At 35.6% G+C, this 19,002-nt stretch overlaps 1 protein-coding gene across 1 annotated transcript in view; it reads left to right on the top strand.

Moving 5' to 3' along the window:
• FOCAD (focadhesin) overlaps positions 1–19,002 on the top strand; it is a 269,998-nt gene that overhangs the window by 55,117 nt on the left and 195,879 nt on the right. Inside the window, exons 6-7 of the mRNA XM_023508417.1 lie at positions 1,272–1,474; positions 10,429–10,686. Coding sequence (XP_023364185.1) covers positions 1,272–1,474; positions 10,429–10,686 — 461 coding nt within the window. The remainder of the gene's footprint in view (positions 1–1,271; positions 1,475–10,428; positions 10,687–19,002) is intronic.

The following is a 19,002-nucleotide window of genomic DNA, read 5'->3' as shown; positions in this document are numbered from 1 at the left end:
AAAAAAAAAAAGAGAAGTAAGGATGAACTATTATTTGTAATATTGGGAAAGGAAATTCAAAGAAATAGGTCAGTTAAGAGATTTAAAAAATTTCATAAATGTACAGCATTAATGTTATGTTTTGTAATTATTAACACTAGCTTTAATTTTAAACAGCAACTCATAAAAAATCATGGAATTTTATAATATAGGATATTAAAACAGTTGTATTCCATGCACTTCATGTTTTATTGAAGATAATAGATTTTCATAATATCTCAAACAATTATGGATTAACACCGGTATTTCACCACAAAGAGTAAATGAGCAATGTTGGACTAACAGGTGTTTGTACTTCATCTCATGTTAAGGTTTGACTTACAAATGGTATAAAATACTGACAACTCATTGAGATGACTTAAGGCTTGTAGAATTTTATGGTCTAGATGGGAAATCAGTTGATTATTTTGATCATTTAACTCTGACGCTTATGAAAAACATCTTTTGGTAAATTAGAGTTCATTCAATAACCTTGTGAAAAAAGTATATTTATGTTTTACCTCATTCTGTTAATAATCAAGAGCAGTGGTTCTCAACCTTCCTAATGCTGTGGCCTTTTGATGAAGTTGCTGTGGGTCACCACCCACAGGTTGAGAACTGCTGAAATAGGAGAAACTCTCCATGAAACTAAATTATTGTATATCTGTATGTATGTTCTGATCTGTGAGTTGTTTTCATGTTAAAAAAAGAATTATTTCTTTCAAATAGAATTGATTGTGCTACTGGTTATAGGCTTTCATGATGTGCTTCTTAGCAATTATAGCTGAAGGGCAGTTCTGTTTCACCTTGAAGCTTACTTAAGCATCTGTTAATAAAATTCTCAGCTGGGTTTGTAAAGGAAGCATGTACATTGGCCTCGTTTTCCATTGATTGGGAACTCTTGTTTTTTTGGCTCTATTTGCTAAAGGCAATGGTAGGATCTATAAATATATGAAGGGCAAATGTTGAATTGCATTAAAAAATACATCAATCTAAAAGGAAGTTGATCTAGACCTTATATAATATGTATTTTCTTTAAGAGTATCATAAAATTTTCAGTTATATACACTAACAGCTTGTTTAAGATAATTCTTAATGCTTCTTTTATTTTCCTTTAGGATGAGTGCTATCCTACTTTTCTGTCTGACTCAATTATAAAGGTTCAAGGAAGCTCTCTGGCGTATGACTCAATATTGCATTGTGTTTGACTGGCATTAATATTTAAAAATTTGAATTATTGTTTTGCCGAATAGCTTTGAAGCTCCTGTCTTTTCCTGAGGATCAGAAAATCCCAAAGTCATCTCTGCTGCTGGTGATGCCACTTCTACAGATACTATCTTCGACTGCCTTGGAAGAGTGTATATCCACGGATGAAGAGGGGCCCTCTAGGCAGCAGTTGGCTCTAAACCTTTTGCAAGTGGTACAGCAGGAGTGTTACAGAGATGGCCCCCCAAAGGTATTGAGTTTATCTATGATTCTCTTAAAGTGTCGATGTAGGATTTATGTCTCTGCAGATAATCTTCCTTTCTAGCTAAGTATCTGTTTGATCATTAAACCTTACCATTCTTTCAAGCAGGTATAGGAGAGCTTAATAATGTAGTCTTCTGGACTATTGGAAGGGTGGGTAATCCTTTTGTAGAATAAGTTTTGGAAATGCTGTGTGATCTTTTTTCCTCTGAGGTTTTAGTGCACATTAGTAGTTAAAGATCCTGAAGGACCCTACACAAAAAGGAGCTAATTCTACTTAACCTACTGTTTCTTCAACATATTTGATTACAGAACTTTTTTTTCTTATCATACTGTTTAATGTGTGTAGCATATTTTTAGATCTGGAACATTTTAAAGTGGGAAATACAAATAGTGATCCTGGAAGTTCTGGGATCAGTAAAAACAAAGACTTAATTTTTAATATGGCCCCTTATGCCATATTCCCTGGCGTAATGGCTCTCTATGTCCCTTGTGTATGCCCCTACTCTTCTGCCTCCAAATGGAAGACAACAGACTTGCCACTCCTTTCCGAGTCCTGCCTACCTCATTCTGCTTTTTTGGTCCTACATTTCCTGTTATAATCATGTAAACTGTTGTCAGTGTTTGCTTAGAGACTGGGTTCTAGGCCTAGATTTGCCAGACTTTTTTCCCTTTGATATTTGAGTTTTGCCTTTGGCAAAATGCAGCAGTACTTTCCAACTCCTACTCTTATGGGGATGGAATGAGGATTAAATATGATAGAGCTGGTGAGGCATCTGAAGTCTCCATGGAGAGGGGAAGAGGGAAATTGCATAAACATTACCTTCATTTGCAAAAGCAGAGATATTTCTTATATATTTTTTAAATGTTCTAGCAGCAGAATCTAACTATTATTATACTGTGTTTGAGTGTAAAGCAGAAACTAGCCTTAATTATAGGCAAATTGAAAGTACATTGCAGCTTCCTAAATCCTAATTGTTTGACTAAGCCTTACTTGAAGTAGGTAATTGATTTGAATTCAGAGAATGAAGTTCTTCTTGCATCAGCTCTGATAGGAGTACAAAATGTGGCCTCCAAATTCTAATAGCTTTTTTCCATTACCTTTAGGTTTGCCATGTAAAACAGTAATTAGATCCTGATTAGGGGTGGAGATAGGGATGGGGGCTATGTCTAAGAGTTCTGTTCCTTTAAATCACAACTACTGTTTACTGAGGATCACCCTAACTCTAATACGTAAGTGCTCAACTTACTATTTGTTCAGGTGTGTGTGAATCTTACTGGGCACTGATAGCTGGATTTTTTATTTTTTAGACAGAGTTTCACTTTGTTGCCCTTGGTAGAGTGCTGTGGCATTACAGCTCACAGCAACCTCCAGCTCTTGGGCTTAGGTGATTCTCTTACCTCAGCCTCCCAAGTAAGATGGACTACAGGTGCCTGCTACAACGCCTGGCTATTTTTTGTTGCAGTTTGGCTGGGGCCGGGTTCGAACCCACCACCTTCAGTATAGCGGGCCAGCGCCCTACACACGGCTGCCCTGGATTTTATATTTATTTATTTATTTACTTTTTTAGCAGCTGGAGAGGGAGGAGGAAGGAATACGATTTGAGTTAAAATGTCCACCTTATAATGCTGTGCTGCTTTACTGAGGCTTTGAGTAGATATATGATCACTCTTGTGAAAAATTTAAGCCACATTTTACTGTTAGTTTTTTTACTACACCTGTTTGGAACTCACAGACACACTTATGAATTTAACATGCTCTAAACCCTCCAAGTTCCTTTCTGAATCTTTGCTTTTGGACATAATGCTTTTCTGTTATCTGTCTGAACTACTCCTTCTTCAAGATGCAGCCAAATGTTCTCAGCCTCCCTAGGTCAGAATTCATTGCCCTCTCCTCACATCCGCAGCACTTTTTTACATTTTTAGTTGTGTTTTACCTTAGTCGGGGGGGTTGCAGGTCTCTACCCCCAGGTCTACTGGAGGCAGGAATTTTGGCCCTTTTCATACTTTGCCTTTATTTTCTAAGACATTTAGGAAGCTGCAACAATTTAAATTAATAATTAAATTACAACAATTGTTGAACTTCTTTGTATTTTTCCACCCCCAAGTGTTTCTGTTTTTATATTTTTTGGGAGATCATAAATGATAGCATTAACAATGTTTTAGCCGTTTCTCAAATGAATACTCTCTTATTTTCCACATACTTAAAGATAACATCTTGGCTTACTCATCTTTGCATCCACAATACCTGAACTATTGTTTACCAAAGTGAGACATTCAGCAGATTTTTATCAGTAAGGAATGTGAGCATTTGATAAGACTACAAAAGACCATTTTACCATCTTGATTTACTAGAGAAAGATCTCAGTATGAGATTCACAGATTTTGTTAGTATTTTTTTAGATTGGTAAGTCTGACTTAGTGTTTGATTTGAAGCTAGAGCAGTTCTTTCGATGGATTAAAACAAGGCTAAATGTCCTGTACCATGCAATTCTGTAATTACTTCTTCATTTCTGAAGTGTTAGCAACCATAAAATAAAACACATTTTAATGTCTTCTAATTTCTAAGAATTAAAAAATGTATGCCATGAAGGCTATGTTAACCAGTTTGATGAAAATATTTCAAATTGTATATAAAACCAGCACATTGTACCCCATGACTGCATTAATGTACACAGCGATGATTTAATAAAAAAAAGAAAAAAAAAGAATTAAAACATGTATAAGATAGGAGACTTACTATTCCAAGAAAAACAATCCAATAAGACTTAAAAATGTGTAGGAAACAGAATTCTTTTCTATCTGCTATTAAATGTAATATTTAACTACGATTGTGTTCTCCCTACATGTTTTCCCTAGGCAAGAGAAATCAACCACTAGTTGTAAATTCTAAAGTGCTTATAAAATTCTGTCCCCCACCCCCACTCCACCCTCCCCTAGAGAATGTTGGGGTTAAAAGAAAGCATCAATGTGTAAGTCAGGATCTGGTCAGATGAGAGAAAACACATGGGTAATTTGAACAAGTAAAACTTAATACAAAGAATTATGAACTAGGAAAAGGTGTTCCATTGGTTAAGTTTTAAAAATGTCTCTAAGGAACGTTATAGTAGTAATGTAGGGAGTGGCTACTGCCTCTGAGTTGAGATGGAGAGAGTGTACAGACAGAAGGAACTGAGAGGGTCTGCTCAGTCAAGGCTGAGGTGTGGACCCTATTGGAGCGAATGTGGCTATGGCCTGCTGGAGGACGCAGTTTGCTGGGGTGATGCCGTTCAGATCTGGTCCATGCTCTGAGGTATCTGCACATCCTTGGCAGCCATGGTAGGAGAAATCTGAAAAGCACATAGGTACCTGAAGAGAAGCCCCTTCTTCTTCTGTACTTTGCCATATCTCTCCTTCACTAACACTGCATCAGAGGACACAGGAGAGTGATAAGGCCTAACATTTGCATCAAGGACACAGGAGAAATGTTGAGAAGGTCCTATTGTAGCATCACAAAGCCAGACAAAGAAGGGTGGATGTGGAGCTCGGAGGTGTTAAGTTGTGTAACTGGTACAGGAAGTAAGACAGGATCAGAAAAGCTTTTTTGGAGGAGAGTGAAGGTAGATGGATGAGATGAAGTAGGAAAGGGGACCTAAAAGTTAAATTCCTGTAATTGCACAGAAGAGCAAAATTCATCTCTATAAACCTGTTTTTAGGGCTGCGCCTGTGGCTCAAAGCAGTAAGGTGCTGGCGCCATGTACTGGAGGTGGCGGGCTCAAACCCAGCCCAGGCCAAAAACTGCAAAAAACAAACAAAAAAACAAACAAACTGTTCTTAGTCAACAGAAAGACACAGAGACAGTTTGAGTGAAGATCTACCATGTGTTTATTGATTTTCATATCTGTTTCTTAAAATTAAATGTGGTACTATGGTAGTAAAACAGTGCCAAGTAGTTTTATTTGAAGTTGTTTTGAAGTAGTATATAGTAATCAGGAAATATTTTGAATATTTGTCTCTTAAGAATCATAAAATTTGCAAATGGACTGTCATTGTCCTTCTTAATAAAGTTAACATTTATTGAATATGTGCTATATGCCAGGAATTATGGGGGTCAACTCATATTTCTCACAATAGTTTCATTTTAGTTTTAGTTTTTTGCCATCTCTACCTGTGTGGCCTTAGACTAGGTGATGAACCTTCCTGGGTACAGGTAAAAATGAATAACAGAGCACCTGTTTCTGGGGTTGTTATTGAGCACTTCATATACGCAGGCTCCATTCTGAGCACTCAGCCTCTTTGAGGTAGGTCATATTATCAGTCTCATTTTACCTAGGAGATAACTGAGGCATAGAGAAGGTAAATAACTTGCTAAAGGTCATACAGTGGGAACCCAATTCTTTTTTAATAGCTTTACTGAAATGTAATTCACATACATACACTTCACTTATTTAAAGTGTACAATTTGGTTCTTTAGAACATTTTATTACCCCCCCAAACTGCACCCCCTTGTCATTACTTGCTAGTTCTCTGATCCTTCCCCTCCACAGCCTAGGCACCCTCTAATCTACTTTTTGTCTTTATGTATTTGCCTATTCTGGACATTTCCTGTGTAGACTACATATAGAATCATACAACATCAGGTCCTTTGTGACTGTTTTTATTTACCTAGTGTGATGTTTTCAAGGTTAGTCCAGCACATAACCGTACTTCATTTTCTTTTATGACCAAATTGTATGGATAACATCACATTTTATTCTTCTATTCATTTATTGAACTTTAGGATTATTTCCATCTTTTGGCTATTATGAATAATGCTGCTATGAACAGTCATGTGTAAGTTACTGTGTGAATGTATGTTTTCATATCTCTTGGGTAGATATCTAGGAGTAGAATTGCTAGGTCATAAGGCAACTGTATTTGTGGAACTGGTAGATTATTTTCCGAAGAAACTGCACCATTTTGCATTTTCACCAGCAGCGTATGGGAGTTCCCATTTCTCCCCACCCTTGCCAGCTGTTGTTATTGTCTGTCTTTTTGACTTTAGCTGTCCTATTGGGTGTGAAGTGGTGTTTTATTATGATTTTTATTTTTACATTTCTTGGATAGTATTCCTAAAATACTCATTTTAAAGCTAGAAAACTAAGATTAGAGAAGCTAGATAACTTGTCTGAAGTATACAAGTGGTAAAAGGTAGAATTGGAATTCAGATTTTAGCTATTTGATTCTAAAACCTACATCCTATTACCTCCGCTTCCATTTTCATTTCTTTTCTTTTTGGCCCAATAATTTATTATCTTTGTACTGATCCGGAGGGCAAATACCAGTACCATTTCAGATTTACAGGGAAACAAACAGTAAATTGAAGCACACTGGCGTCTTATGAGTTTTTGTTTGAAAGTTAAAAAAGAATTAAGTCTGAGATCTTGGGCTTCTATTAATACTGTCATCTTCTGAAAGACTTGAGACTGAGGATGGTGTGGGTTCTCTTGTGGTTATAACCACCTGCTCCTAGAATCCAGTGCTTGTCTGGATTCTTCTCACAGGAATAGTGCTGGAAAGGCGCCCTTGAGGCTTTATCTAGTCCAGCCTTCTGTTTATTGTTCAGTGAGTAATTAATCTCCCTTTAGCAAAAATCTATTATAAGGATTTCAAGTTTGAGTTTCTATACCCTCTTCTTACTTTTGTTTTAGTTACTATTTATTATAGACGAATGTTATTCTTTATGGTTAGTGAAAATCTATATTGTTCACCTGTCTTCACAATTTCTTTTTCAGACCTCTTAGATGAAGAAGTACTACCAGATGTCTGCCATACTGTTACTACTAAATGTACCTGAACATTTTTATTAAATGATTCTTAAAAATTCTCAACTCCTTTACATCTGTAAAAGATACTTTATAACCATTCATTAAATGTATTTTTCTATGATGCCTCTTCTCTCTTTTATTTTTATTGAGATATAATTCATGTACATAAACCTGTCTTTTATTTTTTAACACCTACTTTCTCCTCTAAAAGACAGAGCCTACTAGCACTTTCATAGGTCCTCCCTCAGACTCTGGGGCCAGGATTTGGTAGCTGTTGCTGAGAGAAAATCCTTGCCTTGGGACTGTGCCAGGGGCAGCTGTCACTCTATGAGATAATTTCTCCTGCTTCTCTAACCTTAGGCAAACAAACAAACAAACAAAAAAACAGAGCCTAAACCTGGATTTAACACTTCAAGCAATGTAGGTTTGCTTTTTTGTTTCATTATTTATTCTTACGTGTCTCTGTGATGTTGCTGCTTTTAACTTATAGCTTATGGTAATTTCCGAGTTATTTTCTTTTATACCCTTCCTTGTCCACTCATTTTGTTTTTCTCTTCAGAAAATGACAGTGATGACAGTGTATTGCCCTGTATTTTGCAAATTCAGTCACTAGGCTGGTGCTTTATAGATATCATCTCATTCTGTACCTCAACAATGTAGGCAGGAAAGTGTCCATTACTTAAATTTTACACACAAGAAAGCGAGGCTTATACACAGTTTGCCTAATGGCTAATAGCTGGCATGGCTGTGCTAAAGTTCTGGTCCTTTAAATCCTAAATCCAATGATGTTTGTGATTAGTTTGAAGGACTTTGTCATTGCCACTAATGAATCTTATCTTTTTGGGAAAATGTATTTTTAGAGAGATACAGCTACATAAACTTAGATATATTTAGTTTTTAGTAAATAGTAGTAGATTCAAGTAGTTCAGAAAGTATAAAAAAGTGCATATAATGAAAACTTCCTTTTTGCCTTTAATTCCATTTGTCCATTTCTCTCTCAAATACATCACGATGATTTGTGGTTAGTGATTTCTTTTGTATTTATCCAAATACTTTTCTTTGCATGTAAAAGTAAATACGAATATGTAGTCTTTTTTGTTCATCACCTTTTTTTTTTTTTTTTTAAATTGTTTGGGATTCATTGAGAGTACAAAGAATTAGGTTACACTGATTGAGTTTGTTAGGTAAAGTCCCCCTTGTAATTGTGTTCTGCCTGCAAGAGGTGTGCCATACATTGTGACTTTTTGGAGACAGATCCCTCACTCTGTCACCATAGTCTGGAGTGCAGTTGGCATGATCACAGCTTACTGCAACCTCTAACTCCTGACATCAAGCAGTCCTCCCACTTCAGCCTCATGAACAGTTAGAACTAGATGTGTCCGACCACATCTAATTAAAATCATTTTTTGTAGAGATAAGGACCTCACTGTGTTTCTCAGGCTGATCTCAAACTCTTCACTTCAAGCTTCTTGTCTTGGCCTCCCAAAGTGCTAGCTTTACAGGTGTGAGCCACCATGTCCAGTCTCCCTTCACTCTTTAAAAAAAAAAAAATTAGTAATGTTCCAGGCACACAATCTGTGTCTTATATTTCATTAGAGGGACCTTTTTGTATCAGTACAGATAGAGCTTCTTCATTTGTTTTTATAGTGACATTCATAAGATAAATTTCATATCCAGTCTTCAAGATAGTCAAGAGAATTGAATACTCACATCCCTACAAAACTTTTACAGCAATGTTTATAGCAGTGTTATTCATAATAGCCCCAAATTAGAAATAACACAAATGTTCATCAGCTGATAGTAGATAAACAAAATGTGGTATATGCACACAATGAAATATTATTTGGCAATAAAAAATAGTGAAGTATTGATATAAACTACAACATGGGTGAGCCTCCAAACCATGCTAAGTGAAAGAAGCCATTCAGGAAGGACTATTGTATGTTTCCTGTTATGTAAAATGGTCAAAATAGAAGGTGGCGCCTGTGGCTCAAAGGAGTAGGGCACTGGCCCCATATGCCAGAGGTGGTGGGTTCAAACCCAGCTCCCGCCAAAGGCCAAAATAGAATCAGAGTAGATTAGTTGTTCCAGAGCCTGGAAGTTTGGGTAGGGAAATGAGAGTTAGTGGATATGCAGTTTTTGTTTGGGGTATGAAAATGTTCTAAAAATTAGATACTGGTTCTGGTTACATAACTTTATAAATGACTAAAATATCCTGAGTTGTAAACTTTAAGAAGGCATATTTTATAGTCTATGATTTATAGTTTAATAAAGCTGTTATTAAAAAATCATAAAGCTTAACTTTTACTTCCCATCCTTTCAATTGTTATCCATATAAGTCATCCTCTAATAACTAGACAGTTATAACCTAGAGGTTTCTAATTTGTCATATTACACTGTACGTGATTTGAATTACTGTATTAGCAGGCAGCGTCTCTGCGTCTTTCCCGTCTGTGGCTTCTCCTGAGCAGCTTGTGCAGACGGCTCACCAGGGCAGGGTTTTATTTCCTCTCTGGCCCTGACTACACTACTTTATTTCTGCGGAGCCATTTCTTAGATTGACCTGAGCACATCATCTCTGGGTATTGTTTCAGTTTAGAGCTGTCAGGGTATTTCTTGTTGCAGAAGTTAGTCACAGTTATTAATGAATTCCCAGGCTCCAGCTGAACCAACTTTGTTCTTATCAACGTACTGTCTGTTATAAGAATGAGTTGTTCTCAGTCCAAGTCTGCCATCTGCCCCAGGCTGTCTCTTATGAGGGCAGAGAGCTGGGCAAATGTAGTGATTTTTTTCCCCTATTTTCTCATTGGTGAATCCTCTTTTTAGTGATAATAGCTTTTCCAAACACCATTGCCCTTGGATCTTGTATATTGATCCATTTCTTTTCCCTGCCTTAACTGGGAATGGTAAATAGGAAGAAAAGTTGTAATAAGTCGTTCTAGAATTCTACCTAACAACTGTTCTCTCTTTGTGTATAATCCTATTAACCTCAGATGTGTGCTGAGAGGATTTTGGCAGAATTCTTACTTTGTATTCATTTTGTTGGAAGGAATGATTCTTTCAATGGAATGTACAAAATAAGGGAATGCCAGAAATAGATTTTTGATAAATCTTTTTACGTCCTTTATTCATGCCTTTTTTTGCCTGTATTTTTCAGCTCTCCTGCAGGCTTCAGTTCCCTATAACCAGCATGTATGGTTCAATATTTGTGGTGTGGAGGATCCTTGAAGTAATGAAAGAAGAGTCTGCAGCAAGTGACTGGTTGACATCAGTAGAGTCACTGCTCCCTGTTACAACTGCAATCCCTGTGCATGTGTTCCTTCTGCTGGCTCACCTCCTTGTCGAAGATAAAGGACAAAATCTTCACCAAATACTGAAGGTCACTACGGAATTAGCCCAAGCAGATTCTTCTCAGGTAATTTCAGAGGTTATTCTCACTTTGTAGGTTTTATATAGTCGTTTTAGGTTATTTTTTTGTTTGTTGTTTGTTTTTTGCTATCTCTATCCTATTGCTTCTTTCTCCTTACTCTGAGCTGATGTGTATGCTTAATGATGCAAGTATTTCTTTAGTAAAATCACACTTTATAAAGAAACCTGCACATGGCGCTATTCTGGTTCTTCCATTTTTTGGTAGATTTGCGAATTTGTAATGCTTTTGCTAACTCTTGGAACCTATTTCAATATACATATTCATTAGTTCTAAGGTCGATCATTGTAGGGAACCCAGATTAATCAATTCAGGATAAAGCTGCCTATGCAATATCTTTTAAACTTTTTGCTATTTGGTCATATCTTCATTCAGTGATCTAATAAACTAAAAAGTATTAGGTGCTTGCTATGTATGATCCTGATTTATATGCTGGGCTGTGGTGGTAAACAATCTTTCTCCTATTTACACAGAAATAAAAGTGTAATATAAAAGCACTCAGACATTAATAAGACTTTTTTCTTCTTCTGCATTTTAAACTAACCACATATTTAGCACAGTGATTTGTGATTTTTTTTCATTGGGTAGAATCTTTAGAATGCATTCTCTGTGAAGGGAAGGGTTTTCTAACCAAGTAAGAGTGGCACTTTATTATCCTTATTTTTTATCGGTATCTGTGCTCGTGTTTTTTTTCCAAGCATGGTGAAGAAGCATTCATTTCTTAATGGGAAAATTATGTGTTCCTAGAGGCAGAAACTTGGTAGCAGAGGTGGGGTAAATGTATTTTTTTAAGATAGGAAGTTATTGTATTTGGAATTTCTTTTTACCCCCCAAATTGTCATTCTCCTTCCTTTTTGTCAAGTAAACAACTGCTGATATTTCATAAAGAATTTTCACTCTGACCAGGCCTCTTTTATTTTGATTCTGCAAGTGGATCTGTCATGTACTCAAAGTTCCTTTGTTTTATGGTATATATACAATGTGAATAGTTCAACTTGCTTCCTACTATATTTCTCTTTTTACTTTCTATAATAATTCTACTTCTAACTAATGTTTTCTTTTCAGTGTTGCCTCCTTGTAGGATAATCTCTTTAGAATAGCTAAGGCACAGTTAATGCCTGGAGATTATCTAAAGAAGGACCCCTTGAAGTCATACAGTGGATTATCTTGATCTGCGTACATTACTGATGTAAAACATATATTACTTCTGTTTATATGCACACACACACACACACACACACACAGAGGAGATGAGTATTATAGGATGATACTTTTGGTTACAAGTCACAGAAACCTTTCTAAAGCTACTATAAACAGACTTTCCCCCTTTTTATCTGTAGTTGACACATAATAATTTTACATATTTATGGGATATAGAGTGATCTTTTGATACACGTATACAGTGTGTAATGATCAAATCAGGATAATTAGGCTATCCCTTACCTCAAACATTTTTTTTTTTTTTTTTGGTGTTGGGAATATTCAGAATCTTCTCTCCTAGTTTTTATCTGGTCTAGTACTTAGGAAAATCAGTAGCCTAGACAGTTCTTTCAAGGCACTTTCTTTTCTAGGTTCTTTCTTCCCTCTCTGAATTGGCTAGAAGCATAAAACTTTATTACCTTATATTCAACATATAAGAGGAAGAAAGAAGTAGAGAATACTTGCATAGGCCTTGCTTGGGTCATGTGCTTACATCGGACCAACCTTCAGGACAGGATAATGGAGCAGTTTAATTTGCCATCCTGGGTGGAATGAAAGTGGCTGTAGTGTCAGGGCTCTAAAATTGTCTCTATCACCAGGTTCATGGAGAGTGAGGGTGCTATGGTTTTCCAAAGGAAAAATAGTTGCCTGTTAAATAGGCAAAATATGTTGAGCAGAACTTCTCAGTTTGTGTTCTAGGTACATTGAAATGCTGTAAATGTGGCAGGTGTGATGAGATACCGTAACCTGTCAGCACTCTGGCAGCCAGGTGGTTGTCTCTGCCCAGGCTGCCTAAAATCTATGGATGTTAGCTTTGGCCTCATTAGCCCTAGTATCTTTATAAACATTTTCATGTGCACCATGAAATGGGGCAGATTGGGAAGCCCTAGGGTGACTATTCAGGTTCTTTTCTTAATTCAATAAATATTTATTAAAAAGCAATACTGTAAACTGAAGTATGAAGTATGTTATACTTCTGTTGATTATTTTTTCAGGTGGTTTTAAAAGACGTGAAAAAAGTGCCCAGTGTAATTGTGCTATTAAAATGCATGTTAGGGTGAAATATTTACATGTAGTTATCCACATTTATGTATAAGCAAAGGCAATATCATTAGGAACTTAGAAGTGAAGTTTAAGTCTTTGGAGAAAAGGAGAAAAGAAGTTTCCTAGAAATAGGAGGCAATTGTTTTCTCCCCCCCACCGACTTTTCCCTATGAAGTGACTATTTCCTATTATTTTACTGACCTTTCACTTATAACGTAAAACAGCCAAAAAGAAAGGACTGAATATTTTGAAAAAGCAGATTTCCTAATTGTAAATAGATTCTTGGAGTAGATTCTATGAAAATGAAACTAGAGTTAACCTATAATTGGTGGAGTGATTTCTATTTCATTTAGTTGACAAGACTACATGCAGCGTATTCTTATTTCATGTGCGTTTATCCTTTCTTACCTTATGGAAAGAAGGGCAATAATCATTGGCTCATATTCAAGTTAATCTTATCTATTTACTTAGCATCGTTTTTTAGCAGTCTAAAGAGAAAAGAATTTCAAGGCTGTCTTCCACTTCTGTTTTGGTGGTTACCTAACTTCTATGGGAGGAGTCTATTACCTACAAAGTGGTTATGTAAATATCATGTTTGAACGTGACTTTGATTTGTTGTAAGAATCCTACTGTTAGACCTTGTGAGAGAAGATATTTGACAAATTTGAAAGAGATAAGCCATAAGGAGTACGTGTTGGTACTGTTGTATTAATAATAATACAAATTAATATTAATCGGAAACACGATGTTAGTAGTAATAGTAAAAAAAAAGTGATTTTAAAAATGATTACGTTACTTCTTACCTATCATGCCATTTGATGACTCTTCTCTTCCTAGTGTGAGTTTTCGCTGTGCTATGTATTTTCCATTAGGTGTAGTACATGTAGGGTCATGGAAGCCTGTGAAGATAAATGGTGTGAAGGGAGCCTGGTCTTGTGGGTACCATTTTAGATTAACTGGACGCAGATGGTAACATTAATGTGACTAGAAAGTTATCTGTAGATGAAGTGATAAACCAACATCTGAAAAAGAGTAAGAATTTTCCCCTCATATTTAGAAATTTATTTACTAGTAATCCCAAATATCATGAGACTCACTTTGTAGAATATACGTTCAAGCTTAGGTCAGGCAGTATTCTGTAAAAATTCAATGCTCTTCAAAATTCTTGGAGAGAATTTCTTGCAGTATTGTGGTAAGAAGGCTAAGAATTAGTATCCTGAGTGAATTCTCATGAAAGTCTTGAAAATTATTAAGACATTGATTTATTTTAGAGAGTTATTTTCATATGATAGTCTTTTTTTTAAATAATCAATGGGAATTTTATTTCCTAAGTTAGTGATTTTTTTTCCTTGTAGTAGCAGTTGGTACATTCATGTGCTTTTTGGTTATGTTTAAATCATCATTGCTGCCTTTCTGTTATTGTCAATAATGGCATTTCCCCACATGTTGATGTAAATCATTCAGGCTGCCTCCGTAGATGCCTAAGACAATTGTAGTGCCTTGCTTTAAGGCTCATACATAATAATGCCCAGTTGGCCAAATTCTTTCCTCATCAGAGAGCCACTTTCTATCTCTGTGATTTGTTCGGGATCTAGCTACATCTGGTATGACATCAGTGGTAGTGAATGTTAAGTATGGGCTTTACTGAGTTAATTAAGGGATGATGAGGATCCCAAACTTAAATGAGGCCTTTTCCCGAATTTTCATGTATGGCTCTTTCAAAGACAATATCAAATCATATTTTGAACCCCTAGTCAGTGATTGACTTGCCTGTGTAAAGATGACTGTGGATAGTTAGTAAATGTCTGAGACTGATAAGGGGTTAATGACTCCTAGTTAATCACCAAGTGTTGATCGACCTCCTATGTCCTCATGCAGATGAGCCCAGCACAGTGACATCTCGCTTGTCCAGAGCCACATCTGGCTCTGTCGTCTGCACTGTGTACTTCAAATACCTACTTACCAGGTGGTAGCACCAGTTCTGTGCCACCCCCACTTTCCTCAATCCATACTGTATTTTCTCTCGCTTCTAAGACTCTCAAGCAAAAACTTTACTTTTTCTTCTTCTCTTCTGTCCTTTCCTTCCCTTTTGGACTTTGTTTAGTTTTTGCCAAATGTGGCCTTGACTCATTAGTAATATTCCACCCATTTTCTATCTGGCTGCTTTGGGTAAACTTTTTGTATCTACCTGGGATTCCTGCCACCAATCTCCCATAATGTTTCTCTGGCCCCTTGAGAAGAAAGGGTTATTACTTCTTGAAACCTTCTCTAATATATTTTCTGCCTTTCCATTGCTGTGGGGCTCCCCTGTACTTGTTGCTATCGAGCATTATGTCCTAGGGAATAATAGAGGTGTTGGAGGAAGCTGCTTTTCATATAGCACTGCGATTCTATGAAAGCCTGTGGGAGTTAACAGATGTTTAATAGTATGTATTATAAATGTTTGGAATATTTATAATACAGAGAATACCTACAAAATATTGTATTCTTTTGGAAATTAAGGCTACTCGTTAGTGGTTTTAGGTCCTGAGAAAATGTGTTTTCTTCCTCTGCTTCTACCTATAAGGTTAAAGGTTTGGGGCAAGATTAAATACTTAAGTATCTGGACTGACCATTAACTATAAAAATTAGTAATTTTTAGGTAGGTTGACATAGTTATAAAATAAAATCTTATGATTTAGTATCTCACTTTCAGTAGAATAACTCTAAATAGGTATAAGGTATAGCGATTTCTTTTATACCAATTTATAAAATGGAATATGCCAAAGTATAAAAGCTTATAAATTTGACTTCAGCAGTTCCTTCCTTAAAACTTACTCTCACTGCTTAGCTTAACAAAGTGAGTTTCGTTTTTCAAATCCTTGGCACTTGCTGACTTTTCTCTTTTTTGGAAGTGGGGATAGAGTCACATTTATTTTGTTTTGTTTTTACTTGCATCTTGCAACTTTGAATTCTTTTGCTTTCTTTTTACATTTGGGTTGTTAGGTCTAGCTAAAGGTCCTGATTAATGGGGGCAGTTATCAAAATCTTTGATAATTTTATATTATTCTTTGTGGTGTTTTCAGTGCTAACATTTTTTTCCATTTGTAAACCAGTATACTATTTGAGCCATTTGTAATCACTTATGTGGCTAGGTTCGTGGCCCATGACTTATTGGTCTTTTAGAAGTCATATATTATCAAATAGTGAAAGTTGACTTAGCGGGGAAAATCCTGTGATGGTTCTACTTAGGGTCATAAGCCAGATTTTAACATGGAAAATGAATAGGAGATGTGTGAAATTTAATGGTCTGTAAGTTAACTGCTGTGAGAAAAGGAGAAAATACATTTCTATAAAAGAATTTGTATAAAGGGCCTTTGGACACTTAGCACTCTGTTCTGAGTGCTATGAATTGCTGCCCCCTGAAGTCATTCTGTTTCCTGTGTTCTTCTTACCAGCAAAAAGAAGCCAGAATGTACAGTATTTTAATAAAGAGCTTTGTAGATAAGAAGTGGTATACTACTATTCCCTGGTAGCCATGGTATCGATTATGCCTAGAGAAAAATTAGGATGAGCCTGTCAGCGTGAAACAATTAGACAAAGAGAAACATAGACCAAAATACAAGGTCAAGTTGCATCTACCCCATCCTGTGGCAATATGTTTATTTCTTCTTTACAAATCACACATAAATATCTATAGAATAAAATGTTTTTTAACTGGCATTTGAACCCTTTTTGTGTTTTTCTATGTGTGCAAAAAGCCTACAGTTTATACTCAGGGAAGCAGTTCTGAGGCAATTCTCTGCTATTCTTGAGTGTTAATATATAGCTAAGTTACTTCTGGTGAGTCTACAGATTGGAAATTACTTAAAATTCTCATGGAAGGAATTGTTTGTGATTTTTCTGTCCAACCGGTATCACTGTGATTCTCAACTAACTTACTAATGTCCTGAAACAAAACTCATTTATCTGGGTGTGTCACTGAACACTGAGTGTGAGAAAGGGTGGGGTGGAGTTTGAGAAGTCCCAAACTGCATTCAGAATGGTAGAGTCTGTCTGCTTACAACTAAATATCAGGCACTAATAGGTTTGTTTCTGGTTAGAACTGTCTAAGGGATGGGCTTCCAGTGTTGATGAGGGGCTCTGAGAAGAATCAGAGCAGACTTTATGATAACTTTGAATTTTGGAATAGACATGAAGAATTCTACTTAAGGGGAAATTACACTGAAGTCCACAATTGTTAGGTAGAATTTTGCTTGCTCAGTGGAGAGGGAAGGGTGAAGTGGGATTTGGTACTATAGCTACTTGCACCCTGACATGAAATCTGCCAGTTGACCTGCCTCTCCATTCTTTGTTCCTTTCACAGTTAGCCTTTCAAGCCAAAGGAGAGCTTTATTTAAGGAAACACTTTTTACATCTATAGAAGTCAATTTCCTACATTTATGCATAAATATAAATGAATAACAAAGAGTCACCAGACTTATGAGAGAATTTGACAGTGTGACTAAACAGAACATTGTCTCCAGAAGAAAGAAGACTCAGGAGCAGAAAATAATATAAAAACAATCTATATCCTAAGAGTTGTTGGAAAGATAGTACATATATGTTTTCATATTGTATACAAAAATATTGCTGTGAGGAAGAAGAAATTTGAGAACAAGAGATTTTGGAAATTACAAATGTTTGTGATAGCCATAGTATATAGAGATTAGATTAGTGATTTGTATAATATTCAAGTATCTCAGAATATAGAGCAAAAAGATGAAAATGGAAAAAGTGGAGATAGTCAGGGTTAATCTTGCCATTCTAACATTTTTTTCCTAACATTCTTCCATTAGGAATTTGAGGGTGAAGGTAACAAGAAAATACAGGACAGAAGCTAAAATCATGATAGAAAACTCTTTCCCTGAGCTAAGGAAAGGCACACAGCTACAGATTATTAGGACTCTCCCAAATCCAAGTAGCATGAATGAGAATATATAATATAAAAACCTAAATACGTCTCCAAATCTCCAAAGATAAAGAGAAAAATCATAAGAGATTTCAGAGAAAAGCTGGAAAATAAAAGCTTACTTAAAATTATATCGACATTAGATTTCTTGTGAGCTGCATATAGAGTATTGAAATGTATTGGTTACAATCTTTCAATTTTTGGGGAAAACTCATTTGGAATTTGGCATATTTCTTCCTGTTATTTAACCCTGTGTGTAAACCCTTTTGTAAACCCTTTTGTAGATGTGCATGAATTCAAGAATAGTTTTTCTTTATTGATTTTATGGCAGAAAAAAGTCCTCAAGGATGTATTCCAGGAAAACCAAAAATGAATCCAAGAAAGCACAGAAAAGAAATATTTAATGATGATCAAAATACCCAGCAAATCTTATGGTTAATTTTAAGTAATTGTTTATGTAAAATATAAAATAAATTAACTCCCTAGCTGATTAAAACATGGGAAATGGTGGGGGTTAATAGTGGGATGTGATAGTGTGAAGAGTGAAAGCATACTATGGTGAAGTTCTGTTTGGAAACTGAGTAGTTCTAGATGTTGATAGAAAAATAATCTCAAATATTGCCTTATTAGTAGCAATCAATTGTCTATAATTTCCAAATAACATAACAAAAGGAAATATAATTTAAAGATGGCAACATTAACATAAAATAAGATGGTAGAAATGAGTTCCAATGTGCCAGTTATCACAATTACTATAAATGAATTAAATTCCCTTATCAAAAGAAAAGCTTATATTGGGTTAAAAAAATCCAATTCTATACTATTTTTAAGAGACAAACCTGAAATTGAAAATTAAATGGTGAAAGTTAAATAGTGAAAGCTAGGAAATGATGAAGATACAAGTTGTGTTATAATAATATTTTAATCCAAGATTAATAATATAGAGTACAAGGTAAAAAGGCTTACACAGGAGAAGGGATATTTAATATTGGTAAATGGTTGAATCTCAAGTCAGATTTAGAAACAATTTCATTGAAGTTAGGAATAGGAAAAATCTGACTAAAATCAATTTTACTATTCTTATGGAGGTTCCGGTCATTGTTAAGAAAATGAAATAAAATTTATAATAC

The sequence above is a fragment of the Otolemur garnettii genome, unplaced genomic scaffold, assembly GCF_000181295.1.
Source record: "Otolemur garnettii isolate 467f Iridium unplaced genomic scaffold, OtoGar3 scaffold00006, whole genome shotgun sequence".
Lineage (NCBI taxonomy): Eukaryota > Metazoa > Chordata > Mammalia > Primates > Galagidae > Otolemur > Otolemur garnettii.
This window is presented reverse-complemented; position numbering and strand designations above follow the sequence as displayed.